The sequence below is a fragment of the Hyperoodon ampullatus genome (genome assembly GCF_949752795.1).
Source record: "Hyperoodon ampullatus genome assembly, chromosome: 16".
Classification (NCBI taxonomy): Eukaryota; Metazoa; Chordata; class Mammalia; order Artiodactyla; family Ziphiidae; genus Hyperoodon; species Hyperoodon ampullatus.
Genome location: NC_136929.1, coordinates 67,288,609 through 67,307,295, shown reverse-complemented (window position 1 = coordinate 67,307,295; position 18,687 = coordinate 67,288,609). Strand labels below are relative to the sequence as shown.

The 18,687-nt window shown below is 33.3% G+C and overlaps 1 protein-coding gene across 3 annotated transcripts in view; it reads left to right on the top strand.

The window, feature by feature from the left end:
* The window catches only part of NBEA (neurobeachin), a gene marked incomplete at both ends in the record, with an annotated part of 605,261 nt that overhangs the window by 128,903 nt on the left and 457,671 nt on the right, over positions 1-18,687 (top strand). For all 3 annotated transcript variants that reach the window (XM_079722002.1, XM_079722001.1, XM_079722000.1), the window contains 4 exons: positions 3,038-3,117; positions 3,815-3,877; positions 3,974-4,071; positions 7,737-7,829. In XM_079722002.1, the coding sequence (XP_079578128.1) occupies positions 3,038-3,117; positions 3,815-3,877; positions 3,974-4,071; positions 7,737-7,829 (334 nt within the window). The remainder of the gene's footprint in view (positions 1-3,037; positions 3,118-3,814; positions 3,878-3,973; positions 4,072-7,736; positions 7,830-18,687) is intronic.

Below are 18,687 nucleotides of genomic sequence, written 5' to 3'. Positions count from 1 at the left end.
CTGGCCTCTGTTGTCTCCTCACCCTGACCCTGAAGATCCTGCCAGACTTAGTTGCCTCCTTGGCCCTTTCCAGCCCCTTGTGTCTCCTTGGCCTCTGCTGCTTCTGCAGGTCCTGGTGCCCTTGGGTCCCACTGGCTCTGGCTATCTCAAGGAGAGGGGAGGGAAGAAAACAAATAAATATAATTTTTAAAAAAGTGATAAGAAAGTGGAAGAATATTTCTTTTTCTTTTTCTTTTCATTGAATTGTACACTTTAAAAAAGTTAAAAACATTTTTTAATTGAGGTATACTTGATAATTAACATTAGTTTCGGGTGTATAATGTAATGATTTGATATTTGTATACATTGAGAAATGATCACCACAATAATTCAGTCTGTCACTATACAAAGTTAATTTTTTTTCTTTTTTTTCTTGTGATAAGAACTTTTAAAATTTAGTCTCTTAGCAACTTTCAAATATGCAATACAGAATTATTATCTGTAGTAACCATTGGTGTACATTACGTCCCCCTGACGTATCATTTCTTTTTCTATATGGTTTAATTTATTCTTTTTAATCTATCTTTTTATTAATTTGTTCTCTTTAATCTTTTTAATTTTTCAATCTATCTGAAATTAATTTTGTTATTTAGTGGAATGTGAGGTTTTGAAACACATAGTTTTCTATATTACAATTTTTTCAATATTAATTTGAGCTAAATAATGCTTTCTTTTAAGAACATTTTAAAGATAATATGTACTACACTAGCTTTTCATAGAAGTATTATGCATGTGAGTACTTACCTTGAGAAGTAGAATCTTTTTCCTTTGACTGTGATTTCACACTTTTGTCTCTGAAATTTTTATATATGATTCACTGTAAAAACATTTATTTATATTAAAAATCTCATAGTAGTACATGATCTTGGTAGCCTGTGAAATAATGTAAAGATTTGTGATTAAAAAGTTAATACTTTCCCAAGGAGCCAGTATTACCAGTCTTATATATTTTTTCACCTCTTTTTGTCTGCTCAGACAAACACAAACTTACACATGCATATGCATAGGTGATTCATATTATAGGTGTTTCAAAGACTTATTCTGAATATATCACAAACACAAAGTGGTATTATATATGTAAATATAATGAACCTCGTATGAGTATCACCAAGCTTAAGGAATAGAATATTACCAAAAGCCTGTATATATCTATTCTTGGTCAGACATTTATCCCATTTCCAGGCGTAGAGATAACCCCATCTTCAATTTTATGTTTATTATACCTTTTCTCGAGTCTTTATTATTTTTTTACTGTGCTTTACTCCTTTGTTATTTACATTGTGTAATATCAATATATGACAGTAGTAAGTATACTGAGTGCTTATAATTAAAATGGACCAGTTACTATTCTAATTCCTTTATGTATGTTGATCCATTTAATCCTCACAAAATATCCTATGACAAAGAGCTTTTGTCCTCATCCTAACAATAAGAAACACTTACGCACAAAGATAGTATAACACTTGTCCAATTTCATTAAGTGATGGCCAAATTATAAATAAAAGTAAGGAAATTATTACTAAAATAATGGTGCTGTCTCTACGGAGATGGTGTGGGGGATGTGATCAGGAAGGGGAGTGTGGCTCAGAGCTGAGAGCTGGGTAGGGTGAGGCTTTATTGTATGCTGGAGCAGGCTAGTGCCACCATCAATTATTAGATATTTGATGAGCTGGTTGTCAAACCATTGGTGGCGTGAACTTGAAATCAGTCACGGAGGCAGTATTTATTTACACAACAGAAATCAGAAATCTGCATATAATATAAATCAGGACCTCACCCTCCACTCTGCACAGCTCCTTTACCTACACACCAAGGGTTGATAGGTTTCTCTGCCAAACTGCTGTCAGTGTTCAGTTTCTTGACCTAAGAACTGGTTATACAGGTGTTCATTTTATAATAATTCATTAAGTTGCAAATGTATATCTTCTGTATGTGTACTGTATTTCACAATGAAAATATTAAAAAAACAAAAATAATAGCAAGTTTTGGTAAGGAGGGAAAGAGTACTTTGTACACTATTGGCAGGAGTAGGGCAACAAATGTAGAAATGGGAAAGAGATTTCTTTCCCAAGAGTAGATGAAATGGATTGTTTAAGGACTAATTGGTTCTGATGTGTAATAATCTACACATAAATATTTGTAGAGTGAATAAGCAGATGCTATAAATTATACATAAAAGGATTATAGATTAAAACTTATACAGAAGCTATATAAATCTGGGTTGCTTCAAGTAAGGCTTGATGTTTAAGGACTTCCATGGTTCTAGCTATGTTTCTTAAAGGTATAATTTCATTACTGCATATTCTATATTATATATATATCATGGCATATTCTCATTTTTATTGGTAATTAAATATTTGCACTTAGTTACTTTGAAATTTAGGTGTTCTATTGGAAGTGATATGTACACTGTAACTGTTCATGCTTACTTTCATTTATTGACTCATAAGCATTTATTGAGTGTCATTATAATATGTATTTTGTGTATATAAGTGACATGGAAGAAAAAAGCTTCAAAACGAATAATTACATAGAGTGTCACTTTTCTATGGTTTGTTCTATAATGTGCGGATGAAAATGGAGAATGATTTTAAACATAGACAGGTAAGAAAAAGGTGGAAGAAATATTGGGGAAACTTGGATTTGAGGGGGAAAAGGGAACCTATTAAGTTAATAAAAGCAGGGAAATGTATCCATGTAAAGACTTGATATTATTTATTTATCAATGAATAGTAATATAATTTTTAAAAAGTGATTCTTTCCCCCAAATCTGACATTTAGTAAAAAATTTGAAATTGCCAAAAATCTGAAAATATTATTTATATTCTCTGTTATTGAAATTGTACAGAATTAATACTAAGAAATATGATAATTATAATGAATATAACTTAAAGTATTCCATAATATCACAACATAATTGCATTAAGCTTATTATTAAGTAATAATAATGAGGGGTTTTATTGTTTGTTTTTTCTTTTTATTTTCTGTTTTATTCTAGATGGTCCCCGGCCATCACAAAAAGAAATTATATCACTACGGGCATTTATGTTACTTTTCCTGAAACAGCTTATATTAAAGGTAAAACAGTTTTATGTAATTCAAAATTGCAGTATATTAGATGAAAAGAATGTTTGGCAGAGTTTAAATCATTATTGTAAAATTAGTTTTACAACCTTTAATTCATGAATTGCTTTCAATATTCTGTAAATTTTAGTATTAACTTTTGTTGAACTTCACTTTGTGTTAATACTCTTTGAGGTCCTCTATCCTAAGGGGTGTAGCAGAAATGGACAAGGAACATATACATAAAAATTGAGCATGAAGATTTCATTTTAGAAAATGATCTGTGTTCCTGTTTAAGAAGACATATATTTTATCGCATTAATATTTTTAAAAGATTAAGATAAATAGAAAAGGTAAAATACATAGCAATTAATATTGTAAAGTTTTATGGTAATTTGCATTATTTTAAGAAAAGAATACATGATTAGAAAATAGTAATATTAATATATTTAGACGATCAAAATATAATAATTTTTATAGTAAAGTCAGTCAAATATTAGCAACTTTAGAAGAATAGGTACAATTTTCTAAATATTTACTTATTTAACTTGAAATAATATAGCCTATGAATTATGAAGTATCTAGATATTTTAATTAAAGCATCACTGCTTTTAAGTTGTCCATATTTTATTTTAAAATGATCATTTTGATGGCTGTCTTTAATTAAAGTTTTAATTTTAGATTTAAATTAATTAATTTTTTAAAAAATTAGGATCGAGGGGTCAAGGAAGATGAACTTCAGAGTATATTAAATTACCTGCTTACAATGCATGAGGTAGGACATGGTCTGGGTTTTCTATTTTAATAATTTTATTCAATGCATTAGAAAACATTTATAACTAAATAAATATTGATGATCCTTATTATGCAGGATGAAAATATTCATGATGTGTTACAGTTACTAGTGGCTTTAATGTCAGAACACCCAGCCTCAATGATACCAGCGTTTGATCAAAGAAATGGAATAAGGTATGATTATACTATTAGTATTATTAGTAGGCTTTAATTGAGTACAGTTGTGCTTCCCAGAATAATCCCTATTCAGTTAACTTTTGAGTGTATATAGCAAAATCTTCCACATGAGAAGGGACTAGGTGGAGAAAGCTGTTATTAATCTTCTGATACTCAAGGAAACTGATGAAGTGTATAGAAAATGGGTCTCGGGTCTCAAGAAGAGTAATTATATTGTTGTTGCTGTAGTAAAGACATTTTAAGTAGTGGGAAGAGCAAATATTTTGGCAAGAAGATGAGAGAGCATGGTATATTTCAACAAAAGAGAGTTCAAGAAAAGTCTATGAGTTTAGGCTCAAGAGCTAGATAGTGGCCAGGTTTGAAAGATCCATATAATGGTAAGAAGTTCAGATTTTATTTTATTGGTGATGAAAACTAAAGAATTTTGAATACAAAACTGATTTGCTCAGATTTCCATTTTGCTAGATTTACAATTAGCAATGTGGAAAATGAGTTGGAGATAGATAAAACTGATGTAGCAAGATCAGTAGAGAGATTATTTTATTCATCAGTGTTAAAGATGACGTGCTAGGACAGTGGCAGTATGATGGGAATGATGGAGGTGAAATATTTTGGAACAAGAAGCCAAAACCAAAAGAATTTGAAAACTAACTTTACTTATGGTGATTGTAAAGTAATTATGTAGATAAGTAAAACATAGTTTCTTGGTTAGTATTCTTATTAACTTAAACCTAAAACCTAGCCCTTCAAGGAGTCTCCCATATTATTTTTCTGGAGTCTGAGTTATTTGAATAAATAAGAAATCTAGATTATGCCATGTGTACCTCAGTGAACTTCCACAGGTTATAAAAAGAATTTGGAAATAATATATTAGTAAATGTCAAGGGAATTTATTAGTGTTTCTTTTACTTGACCATTTATATCAGCAAATAACAACTTTCTATAGTCTTGAAGGACTTTCTTTTCAAATCAGAGAAGCAATCACTTTATTTCTATGTGGATATCTAACTTGTGACACCACTCTTACCTTTGAGTGTACAACCCATTGGGTTGCTAATCTATTTAAATAAGAAGATTGTACATTTAATTATTAACAACTACAAATGTATTTTATTGTGAGGTTTAACTGTATGAAATTGCTGAAACTTAAGTGACTTTACCAAATAAAGGCAATTTTATATGGTTCAACCTAATAATATAATACAAACAATTACACTCATTCTCCTTAAATTATATTTAGAGTGAACACTTAGTATCCTTGAACTTAGATCCTAGTACCTGCTTTTTTTATTATATTAACTGATTAATTAAGAAATCAATTAAAAATATACTCATTACCCTTACGAATGATACCAACCTTCGATTGGTTAATATGGTGAAATGCAAAAATAGAATCCTCCTTTCCTTTGACACACTGGAAATAATGATCTTACAAGGGAGAGTGCTGTTTGGTAAGCTCTTTAGAGGACTGAAATAGTATCTTAACTGTATCACATGAAAAGATTGATTGAGCACAGTAAGTACAAAGGCCTTGTTGCTCATGGTTGACACCAGCCGAACATGTCACGTTGTTACCAGTGTGTTCAAAACAATCACAAACATGGAAAATGTGCTACTTTAGTTTTTCCACTTAAAAAGAATATAGAGGATGTAGGCTCTGGTTTAGAATATGGAAAAAATAGGCTTATTAGATATAAAATTTTAAATTCTGTATCCTAGAAAATAGGTACTAAAGGGTGACAGTTATGTATGGGGAAATTTTTGATTAATTATAATTCAAGCATGCTAAGAAATGAACACAAAGAATGAACTTAATTTAATTCTGGTAATACTTTAACTGGACTTAAGGAAGACCTTGTGGTGATACTGAACTGAACATTAAAAAATGTAATATTTTTATATCTGAAAATCTTTAGAGAAAAGAATAGACAGTTTCTTTTTTCACATAGTTTAGATCATTTTCTGGCTGAATATAGTAAGCTGGAGCAAATGAATTAGGATTCACCTGTCTTATATTGTAAGTAAACAGTCATTAACTGATTTGTCGGTAAGTTTCCTATTCATACTTTATCTTGGTTTTTGTAAGAAACACTTGTCTGGTTGTGAAAAAAATCCTGTGTAGTACAGATGTCTGATGGCCTTAGATGATTTCATATTTCAAATATTAAATCATAATTTCTGTTGATCTAAGGTGGACCTTATACCTTTTTACCCCTTTAACTCAGTTATTCCTAGAGAATAGGAATTCTGTGGGAGTTTCTGATTACATATCTGAGTATAGTCATATTTTTATGCTGTGAGGTTTTACTTTGGTTTTCAAGATTATTTTTGCTGTTGAATGTTCTTTGTTATGATTTCCTGAATATTTCTTTTTTTGACATGTATGATTTTTCTATTGTCATATTTGTCTTTTTTTCATTACTGTTGTTGGTCCTTAAAAGTTCTGAAAATATATTTCAATGTAAATTTATATTCATTTAAGAACTTGAGGGTTTTGCAAAAAACTGTCTTCTGAAGGAAATAATCATTGTAGAGTTTACTTCTTCTCATAATGTATTCTTCAGTAGTATAATTTTAAAAAAGTATTACCAACAATGTATTGTTTTATTTTTTTAAGTCTAAGTTACTGTTAAACATAAAATAGATGTCATTAACTTTCAGTTATTTGCTCCCCTCTGTTAATGTCACTGAAATGACAGGAAAATCATACTGCATCTTCTCTTACCTGTTTTTGTGTTCAGCCTATATTACTTCACTTCAAAATATAAAATGGCATTTTAAGTTTTACAAAGATATTTAATAGAATAAAGCACACCCTAATTTTATAGAGTCACCACTGCCACCCTCAGAGAACCTTCTTAAATGGTAGAATTAGTTGCAAAAGAATGTAGTTATTATTGCCCCCTTCTACCTTGTAGAAAAAATATTTGTTTTTACTTTCTGAAAAAAATGAGATAAAAATTTTGAAGTACATTTAAGTATTATAATGAATATATCCCTGCTGTTATATAGGATTTGAAGTGACTGTGTAAGTTAGGTCATGTGTTAGTTTATTGTAGAAACACATTAGGGTAGGAACCAAGAATTGGAAATCTATGAAGAAACAGGTTTGCTTCTTCTGTGACTTCCTCTATAGCTGCTTTATTCCTTCTGTATATAGACTCACCTTTGTGAACAAAACAAGGCTGTCCTATAGTTTCTCTTTTAAATCATTTCCTAATTCAAGTGCCCAACAAAGACTAGATATTGCTTCTCAGAACTCATTCCAAATTCTCAGAAAAGAAAAATAATTCAGCAGGTAGGTACCCATGGTCCGTTTAGCCATAACCAAGAGAAAAGGTCATTAAGTACGAATGTCAGGGGAAATTCAAATAGAAGAAGAAATGTGGCTTAACTAAACATGGATCTTAAAATTGAAAGTGTTGTTTAGTGTGCTGGGAGGAAATACTTTGAACAACCAATCACACTGTCCTTTTTAGGATGTATTTGAAGTCCAAATTTAAAGAAAATTAATGTGCTTATTTCCAACTTTTTCAAAGAATTTAAAAACCTGAGAGGTCTTTTATGTTTTATATATTTATAGTTTATTTGTAAAGTATACAGTGCTTATAATTTTAATATTCATAAGTACTCTAAATATCATTTATTTCTATATATTTTAGGGTAATCTACAAATTATTGGCCTCTAAAAGTGAAAGTATTTGGGTTCAAGCTCTGAAGGTTCTGGGATACTTTCTGAAGCATTTAGGTCACAAGTAAGTTGATGTTTTTCACAATGAATTGTAGAAATGTCTACTGAAACTGTATTTCTACTAGGTTTGTAACACATGAATTTGACTGGAATGATCTTACAATGGAAAATAATAACTTCTTGTGGTAAAAGTTGTAAAAATATTTTATGAAAGAATGGTTTTTTAATAGTAGTTTATAGAACAAAATCACATTTAAGTAATATGGTTAATTCCTATTGGCCTACTGGAAAGAAAATACTGTTCTTTTAAGGATATAATAAAATATTTCATCAAATAAAATAAAACACATAGGGATATGATTTCAAAGAAAACTTTCTTGACACAGGGAAGTTGAGGTCTCCCTGAGAGCTGCTCTTTTGCTCACATGCTGAGTCAGTATTTGTCTGTCTGTATTCTTTTCTAACACTGAGGCTTATTGTGATTTGAAAATCCTATAATATCTCTTTTTTCACCCAAAGTCCAGAATTTAGATGCTTTTAAAAATCACCTGCTGATATAATGAGTGTTTTCCATACTGTATTGTCCTGTGCATGAAGTCTTGTATAAATCCATTTTCTATACAAATGAACCCAAGAAAGTAGTACTACCGTTTAGTAATGATAGGTGGGGTTCCTCTCAGAACTTTAGAATTGCTAAATTTTTTTGGTATTTTGATTTACCAAGAGTTTATCGATAACACTGATGAAAACTGCACAACATTCAGATAAAACATCTCTAACATTCTAAATAGTCTAGAAGAGTAGATATTATTTTCATTTTGGTACCAAATCAGTGGTTAAGTAAGAGAGAACAGAGATATCTATATCTATATCTATATCTATCTATCTGTCTATCTATATATATATATGGAGTAGTTCAACAAAATCAGGATTGTAGGAAAGAGTAATGTGCATCTGAGGAACTATAAGTGTACTAGGTGATAGAATACTGGGAGTGAGAGCGTATGCACCATTAACAAGAAGAGATAATGATCACTCATTTAACTTTGGTTAAGTAAAGGAAATTGACTGGGAATAATTAATAAAGGATTCTAACCCTATATGCAACTTCTTAAAAATTGTCAAGAAAACACATTTTAAAATATAGAAATGTGGAAAAGATAAACAAAACTAACCAGTACATGAAGAACAGTCACTGGAAAATACTGCTATGGAGTACACAATAAGTTTGATTAAAAACTTTACCATAAGTTAAAAAAGTAAGAAATAAATGAATTGCTTCTGAGAAAGGGCAGCTACTAAACAGAGTTTCAAGAAGTTGAAAGAACTGGTAGAATATCACTGAAATGTTGAATCGTGAGCTAAGAAAATTTTGAAAAAAATTGGTGGAAAAATCTATCACACAAAAATGGAATTGGAAGACACTCAAGGAAGAGAAACTCTGTGGATAGCATAGTAAGATACACAGAAGATAAAAATGAAAACAAAGCAAATAATGTGTGTGGATGAATATATGAGAGTTCAGAAGGATTAAAGAGAAAATGATTGATACAGAAGGCGCAGAAATTCCAAAAATGGCATAAATGGAGTTTCCAAATAGGAAAAGCAGACAATGTAACTAAACAAATATTTAAAGCTATAATTCAGTCAGGTCCTAATATAGATTTTGCCATCAGTATTAAAAGGGCACACTGTGTACCAGGAAAAATTTTCCTGAAATGGTTAGTATGAAAGTATACTATTGGATTTAAATATAAGTAAAAAAAAGTTCTTTTTTCAGCAGTGCACAAATTAAAGGAAAAAAATTGTCTGGCCTTAGACTTCTCTATGACAACTTTCAATATAGAAAATGTAGATACTCAAGTGAAGAAAATGGAAGCCAAAATATCCTTTAAATGAAAAGGGTGCTGCCAAACAATTTTTAACCGTATAAGGAACTGTTTTTCTGAATAATTCTTGAGAAAATTGCTGGGGGATTAAGTTCAGCCAATTAGGATTGACTGGACAGACTACAGCCAAGTACTACTGGTGAACACTGAATTAATTTAACAGTAAAACTAAGACTAAGACAAGTGTTTGAATTAGAGTAACAGACTGGAATTCCCTTTTTGTATGCCCTAATAAGGTAGAAATGCTACCGTTATAATGAATTGAGAAAGGACTAGGGAAAGGAGGCAAGTAGACAAAGTTCAGAGAGTCAAAGGATATCCATGTAAGCTGACAAATTAGAAATGCAGGCCTATTGAATAAAATTGGATGGCTTAAGAGAGGAAAATTTGAGTAAATATGCTGATTTTATCCTTGCTCAGAGTAGGGAAATACACTTCCTAAACACATAGAGGACTTCTTATTCCTTTAGAGTTACAAAGATAAGCAGTTAAAACTGTAATGCTGACAAAATATTGAAAAAACTGTATGATTAAAACTGAGAACAATAGATGTAATGGAAGTTTTAAAAAAATCCATAAAATTCAGGAAGCATAACAAAATGTGACATATCTAACACCAAACATATCTGCTATAAAATAAATGTAAAAGTACTGAAAATAAAAGGATGAGTAAAACTATACTACATAAATACAAATGAAAAAAAAAGCAGTAATCATGATCTTAATATTGGACAAATTAGAATTCAAGCCAAAAAAGCAGTAAACAATATAAACAAAGATACTTTATAACATTAAAAGTTGAAACTTTCATGAAACAGAAATTACAGGAGAAATAATCACTAATAATTTAAAACATTAAAACAAATTTTAATTCACCCCAGTCCATAAAAAGGCAAAAGACAGAGTAATCTAAATAATAAGGTAAATCTGATTAATATAGCTTGAAGTTGGTACCATATTGATAAAGAATATAACTTCAAGTGCTCATGGAACATGTATGAAAATTTGACAGGGTATAGTAGGCATCAAAGAAAAATTCCAAAACATAGGGACAAAACAGGCAAGATTCTCTTGTTAACATGCAATAAAATTAGAAAATAGGAACAAAACCAGAAACCAAAGTTTCTTCTACCTAGACATTTAAAATGTATTAAACAATTCTTGTGTCACAGAGAAATGCACACTAAAATTGCAGAATTTTTAGAAAACAACTTCAGAAAACCTGTGGGAGACAGCTAAAGAAGTGCTTAGAGGATTATCATAGCTGTAGACCAATAGAAAAGAAATAAAGAAAAAAAGAATTAAAATGTAAAAGTTAGATAAAGAATAACAGAATAAATGGAAATAATAAATAGGAAAGTAGGAATTAATGATTTAGAAGACAATCATTTAAAAATCTGATTTTTAAAAATCATGACAGAAATGGATACATCACCATTAAGCAACTCAAGAAAGGGCAAAAATATGAATGTACAAAATAAATGATAATTTTCATAATTAATATAGAAACAGGAAATTAAAAGGATTTTACATGATAACTTTCATAGCTTTCCCTAGAAATTGATAAGACAACCCAGTAGAAAAATAGGCAAGGATATAAATGAACAGCTTGTAGAGGGAAATTACACGTGGCACATAAACATATGAAAAGAGCTGATTTCTACTTGTAATAAGGGAAATATAATCTAAAACTAAAGTAAGACATCATTTTTCACACATTAGATGGATAGAAATATCAAAATTCAGCATCCATCTCTGTTAGCAAGGTTGTGGAAACAGCAAGCATCTCACTTAACTGGAACATTGCTAACTGGAACATAAATTAGTGTAACCCCATGTGTAGTGCAATTTATTAATTTTGATCAATGTCCATCAAAATTACGAATACATATACTTTTTAACCCAGTAGTTCATTGCTTGCACATATGTGAAATGATGGCTATTCAGAGTTATTCATTGTTGCTTTGTTTACAATAGTAAATGTTACAAGAAATCTTAAATTTCTATTAATAGAGGATTTGTTAAAAAATAAGTTATAGTTCATTTATTAAATAGAGTACTATGCAGTTATAAACAAAACCAATGAGATAACTCTATGTATACAGATATCACAACTATATTGTTAAAAGATTATAAAAATAGTATAGATGGGTATGTATTAGATGCTATTTTTGTATAAAGAAGAGAATATGAGGATATAATACTTATGTTTGCAGTGAGAAAGTCTAGTAGAATTCATAAGAAATAAGAAACCAAGAACAGTGGCTTCTAATGGGGCATTGGTAGAAACGAAGGTGGATGTAGATCATGTAAATATTTTAATCATGTGAATGTTACATATCGAAACAGTTTTTCAACAAAAAATTGTTTGAAAAACTACAAATATTAAATATAAAAAGCACCTTTAAAATCTTGGAAGAATTTTCAGTATTTATATTATTAATGGAGTTGGATTAAGTAAAATCAATGACCGATTAGTTGAAATGAGGAGTTATTTATTGGAGCAATGATGGAGCAAAAGGACTAAGGCTAACACTGAAATTAAGTTTTAGTTTAACTACTTACCTACACAGTTCAAATGATTCCTATCAATGTGACTATGAAGTTAAATTTAGTAGTCAAAAAATAACACTTAAAAGAAAGCATGGGGCTCCCCTGGTGGCACAGTGGTTGGGAGTCTGCCTGCTGATGCAGGGGACACGGGTTCGTGCCCCGGTCTGGGAAGATCCCACATGTCGCGGAGTGGCTAGGCCCGTGAGCCATGGCCGCTGAGCCTGCGCTTCCGGAGCCTGTGCTCCTCAACGGGAGAGGCCACAACAGTGAGAGGCCCACGTACCGCAAAAAAAAAAAAAAAAGAAAGAAAGCATGTACAGCTTGATGGTTAATACAGATAACTGGTTAATAAAATACAAGTAGTTCATCGGCTTAAGTTGGGCTGCCTAGGTTTGGATCCTAGCTTAGCCACATGTTTTCTGAGTGGTTTAGAAACATCTTTGAGTCTCAGTTTTTAACCCTATAAATGAGTGAAATCATACTGCTTCCCTCATTGAGTTTTAAGGATAAATGATGTAATAGATGTAAAGAGGTCACAGTATATTGCTCTACGTTAATTTAAATAGTTAACAAAAATGTAAGAGGTACAATTTAATGTGCAGTTTTGATAAAGGTAGAATATTTCTTCATTATGATAAGGTATCATAAATAGCTGACACCAAATATAAAAATGAAACACTAGCAGTATTCAAATAGCAATCAGATGTTTCTACTATAACTTAATCATTACTAGTAATTATTATTCAAGATTTGAAACAAATAAAACACACAATCAGTAGCAGGAAATAGATGTCATTGTTTATAGGTAGTTTGATTATATACCTAAAAACCTAAGAGAAGGCCACCGCCATGACGTCATGCCAGGATGGCTGCGAGGAGCCCACTGCTCGTGGCCCACTGGCCCCGGGAGGGGGTTTGGGGGGACATTCCCAACAGCTGCTCAAACTGTTCGTTTTGGGGATCCTCCCTGTTTCTCCCTGCTTGGCACTGGCTGCCAACATACGCTTTTCCTTGGTGGAACGGAAACATTCATCTGGACGAGCTGACGAGCTCCAAGACTGACTAAAGGCAACATCTGGATGCAGTCGCCGGGAGTTCTGGTTGCTTTGACCACATCTAGCAGAGATGCAGAAAGCCTTACCAAAAGCCCAGTGCATTCATTGTGAAGCTGCCCAACACTTTTAGCACACCTGGGGTCAGTTAGGAGGGCAAAATATCCATGAGAGCAGGATGAGCTCACCCCGTGCCTTTCAATGATCTCAAGCATTTGCCATCTATCCCAGGACATGCAAAGTACCACCTACATGTGTATTGGATTTCTTGGATGTGGCGGGAGAAGGGGAGGAGAAGAACATGTTTCTACCATCTTTATATAGTAAATAAGTAATAAGGAAAGACTACAGTCCATCTACTAGGGTGAAGTACAACTCCACTTACTCTGTGACTAAGCAAGTTATATAATATCGGCCTCACTCTCCTCGTTGGTAAAACAAAAATAATAATAGTACCTGCCTCATGAAGCTTTTGAAGACTGATAAGATGATGTAAAATGGCCACACCAAGTAACTTCTCAAAGAATGTAGGCTAAAAGAATTAAGTTATTTTATCATATTCTCTCTGTGTCTTCTCCAACTTCTATGCAGAAAAGTGTCCTCCATTAAAAAACTTCAAACTTGATCTATGGTTCACCCTCACAACTAACCACATCTCCACTTCTTTATTTTATTTTATTTTTTTTGATGTGGACTATTTTTAAAGTTTTTATTGAATTTGTTACAACATTGCTTCTGTTTTATGTTTTGGGTTTTTTGGCTGCAAGGCATATGGGATCTTATCTCCTTGACCAGGGGTTGAACCCGCACCCTGCTGCATTGGAAGATGAACTTAACCACTGGACCACTGGGGAAGTCCCACCATCTCCACTTCTTTAAATGTCCAGTTCCTTGAAAGAGGAGTCTGCACGTGTGGTCCTGCCCTAGCTCCCATTCATGCTCACCACCTGCTCCCTCCCACACAATAAGTGATGAAGATCATTCATCAGCAGCCCTTGCCACCTGACTTGGAGTGTTTCCCAGGCTCCCCCACTGACATGCTGGACACAGGACTGGAGTGGGTCACTAGAATGTGGACGAACACTATATTTGCCACTTGTGAGCAGAAACTTTGAATGTGCTCACTTCCTTTACTTTCATTCTTCTTCCATGAGAACAGCAGGCAAAAGAAAGGCTGCTGTTTTAGCCTGAGTCCTGGAATGAGAGGATGCCTTGAGCCCAGGAAAGCCCTCCAGAATTGCAGCCAAATCACAGGCTTCATTTCATTTCAGAAGACAATAAATGTTTTATTCTGTTGGAAAACAAAAACAAAAACAAAAACCTAAGAGAATCGTCTTTAAAACTGTTGAAACATGAGATATCACCCAAAGTCAGCATCTCATTTGTGTATGGAGGAGTCATTTGATAGTGAATCTGAATTGGGTTCATGGATGAAGCTAATCTGAAGTCTGGGTGGGGTAGTCTCTTCTAACACTGAGTTTATAATTTTTGTAAGTACCTAGGATACAGGTTGGGAGATAATCCATAGACTTTAATTGTCAGCTGAACTGGAGATAGGCTTGACATCTATCACAAATATTGAGAAGTCTGTTCTAAATAATATATGCAGCTATTCCCACCTCCCGAAGATGGAACTTAAATCCCCTCTCCTTGAGTGAGGGATGGACATACTGGCTAACTTCCAAAGAATAGCAAAACATGACTCTTTTTCACTATTGAATAAGGTTAACATCACCAGTCATGTTGATATCATGTATTCCCTGATGTAATATGATGAGAAGGGCACTTCATCTCTGTGATACTCTTCTAAAACATAAATAACCTCAGTCTAATCGTGAGAAAGCATCATACACCCCGAAATTGAAAGACGGTCTACACAATACTTAACCAATACTCCTCAAAACTGTTAAAAGGCATGAAAAACAAGGGATGGGAAACTGCTACAAACCAGAGAAGTCTAAATGTAAAGTGGTATTCTGGATTGGATCCTGAACAGAAAAAAAGGTCATGGTGAAATCTAAATAAAGTTTGTAGCTTAATTAATAATAATGTACTTATGTTGATTCTTAGTTTTGACATATGTACCATGATAAGGTAAGATGTTAACATATGGGAAAGCTGGGTGAATTATATATGGGAACTCTCTGTACTATCTTTTCAACTTTTCTGTAAATCTTAACATTTTCCAAAATAAAAAGACATATAAAGTTGAGAAACCCTACCTTTGATATATGCTTGAATAGAAAGCCAAACCTCCTTAATGGAGGTGGCTTAATTACAGTTATTCACAGGACAGAATTCTTAACAAATGGTTCAAACAGATGATCAAAATGCCCAATGCTATACCATACTAAAGCTATAATAATTTTAGCTTCTAAAAATTTTAAAGCACATACTATTTAATGTTTACTGTGGAAATAAAAATTTCTCAACCAAGTACGTTTGTTTAATGTCTTAACTTCGAACAATGTAACTTCTGGATGAATTCTCCAAGATAATCACACTCTAAAAGGCACTGTTGGGCTTCCCTGGTGGCGTAGTACTTAAGAATCTGCCTGCCAGTGCAGTGGACACAGGTTCGAGCCCTGGTCTGGGAAGATCCCACATGCGGTGGAGCAACTAAGCCTGTGTGCCACAACTACTGATCCTGCACTCTAGAATCCGTGAGCCACAACTACTGAGCCCACGTGCCACAACTACTGAAGCCCGCACACCTAGAGCCCGTGCTCCACAACAAGAGAAGCGACCACAATGAGAAGCCTGCGCACAGCAATGAAGAGTAGCCCCCGCTCGCCACAACTAGAGAAAGCCTGCGTGCACCAACGAGTATGCAATGCAGCCAAAAATAAAATAAATAAATAAATAAATTTAAAAGGCACTGTTGGTAGTTAAATGAATCAACATGCTATTAGTTGTTTGTTACAGGCCTGTTACATGTTGACAGTTGTTTAACCTAATAGCGTCTTTCTTTTTTGGACTAGCTGAAATTAGTCCAGTTTATCTGGCAGAGCCAGTTGTCTGTTAGTAAAAAGTAGTGGTGTGGATTCTGGGGATACAGCAGTTCAAAAAGAAAGCTTCCTCCTCATCTACTCTCAACTCCAAGCTATTTGGCTCTCTTCTGCCAAAATGTTGGCTCTTGTGTGTACAGATGAGTCTTGATGTTCTGTTGGGGTACCAGTAGAGAAAAATGGCAACTCGTGAGGGATTTTTTCTCTCCCATGGGAATGACAAACAGCTGAAGAACTATGTTAGCAACCTAAGGTAAAGACTAAAAAGCAGCAAATTTTAAGAGATGTTTTGATCTCAGATATCTCTGCCTCCCATTCTCTCTCCTCTCCTCTGTCTTCCAAGGAATATTAACATTGGCTTCTATTTAAGTTACCACCAGAATGCCAAGAGGTACCTGAATTGATGGGATGAATTTTCCCTGTCCTTGAACTTGTGGGAGTGTAAGGATATTGGAGTGCTAGAATGCTGGCTTCAGGAGTTACAGCATGCTAAGTTTTGTACTACAGATCAATGCACTTAGAGGGATCTTTGCCTTACAACACCTGCAGGGATCTCATCATTTAAAATTCATAGTAGGGAGATCTAAGTGCAACAGTGTGAAAATGGAAGATAACAACTCAGTTGAAGGGGCATAGCAACCAGAGACAGGAGATAAGAGAGAATCATCAAATTATGTACTCAATGAAATAGAACTAGTGTGGAAGCTATCATGGAATCTTTGAATTTTACCTTTAAAAAGTGCATCTGAGATTCAAGTAGAGCACCAAAGGTGACATTCTGCCTCTGTATATCATTATTTTTCCCTATTCACCCAAATTAGTGAACTGGAAGATCTCAAAGCATGGACCAAAAACATAAAATGAGAAACTATATAACGGCAAAGGAGACTTAACATGTGACTAATAAGAATAATTGGAGAAGAAAAACAATGGGTAAAACAAGATATCCTGAAACACTTTGTACTACTAAGAACTTAGAAATGTTGGGTAAAATATAGCAAAATTCCTTTCAGATGTATAGCTGGGTACACAAAAGTAAGGGAAATTCTCATATGTCAAAAATGAAGATCAGACATAATAGAAGTTATAATTCTTAAGAAACAAGATCATATTGAAACTAACCATTCAGCTTTTAAACAAATAATCAGAAGTAACTTCTGGAAATGAAAAGGCACTAACTGAAATTAACAGCTCCATGGGCATGTTAAACAGTTTATACAGAAATTAAGAAAGAATTGGTGAACTAGAAGAAATGAAGAAACTATGTAAAAGCATCATCAAGAGACAAAGATGATAAATAGGAAAGAAGATTAAGGATATAGAGAAAGAATGAAAGATTTCATAGAATAAAATATCAATACCTAGGAATAAATTTAACCAAGGAGGTAGAAAGATCTTTATACTGAAAACTGTAAGACATTGGTGAAAAAAAATGAAGAAGACACAAACAAATGGAAAGATATACCATGCTCATGGATAGGAAGAATCAATATTGTTATGTCCATTCTATCCAAAGTGATCTACATATTTAATGCAATTGCTATCAAAATGCCAACGGTATTTTTCACAGAAATAGAACAAATAATTCTAAAATGTGTATGGAACCACAAAAGACCCTGAATAGCCAAAGCAATCTTGAGAAAGAACAAAGATGGAGACATCACACTTCCTGATTTTAGATTATAATCCAAATTTACAGTATTCAAAACAGTGTGATCTTAGCATAAAAACAGACACATAAATCGATGGAATAAAATAGCCCAGAAGTACACCCACACATATATGGCCAACACTTTATGACAAAGGAGCCAAGATATACAGTGAGGAAGAATAATCTCTTCAATAAATGATGTTGGGAAAACTGGACAGCCACATGCAAAAGAAGGAAACTGGAACTCTAGCTTACATATTAGATAAAAATTAACTCAAAATGGATTAAAGACTTGAACATAGCACCTGAAAACAGGGGGTAAGCTCCTTGACATCATTCTTGGCAATGATATTTTGGATTTGACAACAAAAGCAAAAATAAACAAGTGATTATATCAATCTAAAAAGTTTCTGCACAGCAAAGGAAAGTCAACATATGAAAAAGCAACCTACTGAATGGGAGAAAATATTTGCAAATCATTTCTCTGATAAGCTATTAATATATAAAACATATAAAGACTTCATACAACTTAGTAACAAACAAGCAATCCAATTAAAAAATGGGCAGAGGGCTTCCCTGGTGGCGCAGTGGTTGGGAGTCCGCCTGCCAATGCAGGGGACGTGGGTTCGTGCCCTGGTCTGGGAGGATCCCACGTGCCGCGGAGCGGCTGGGCCCGTGAGCCATGGCCGCTGAGCTTGCGCGTCCGGAGCCTGTGCTCTGCAGCGGGAGGGGCCACAACAGTGAGGGGCCCGCGTACCGCAAAAAAAAA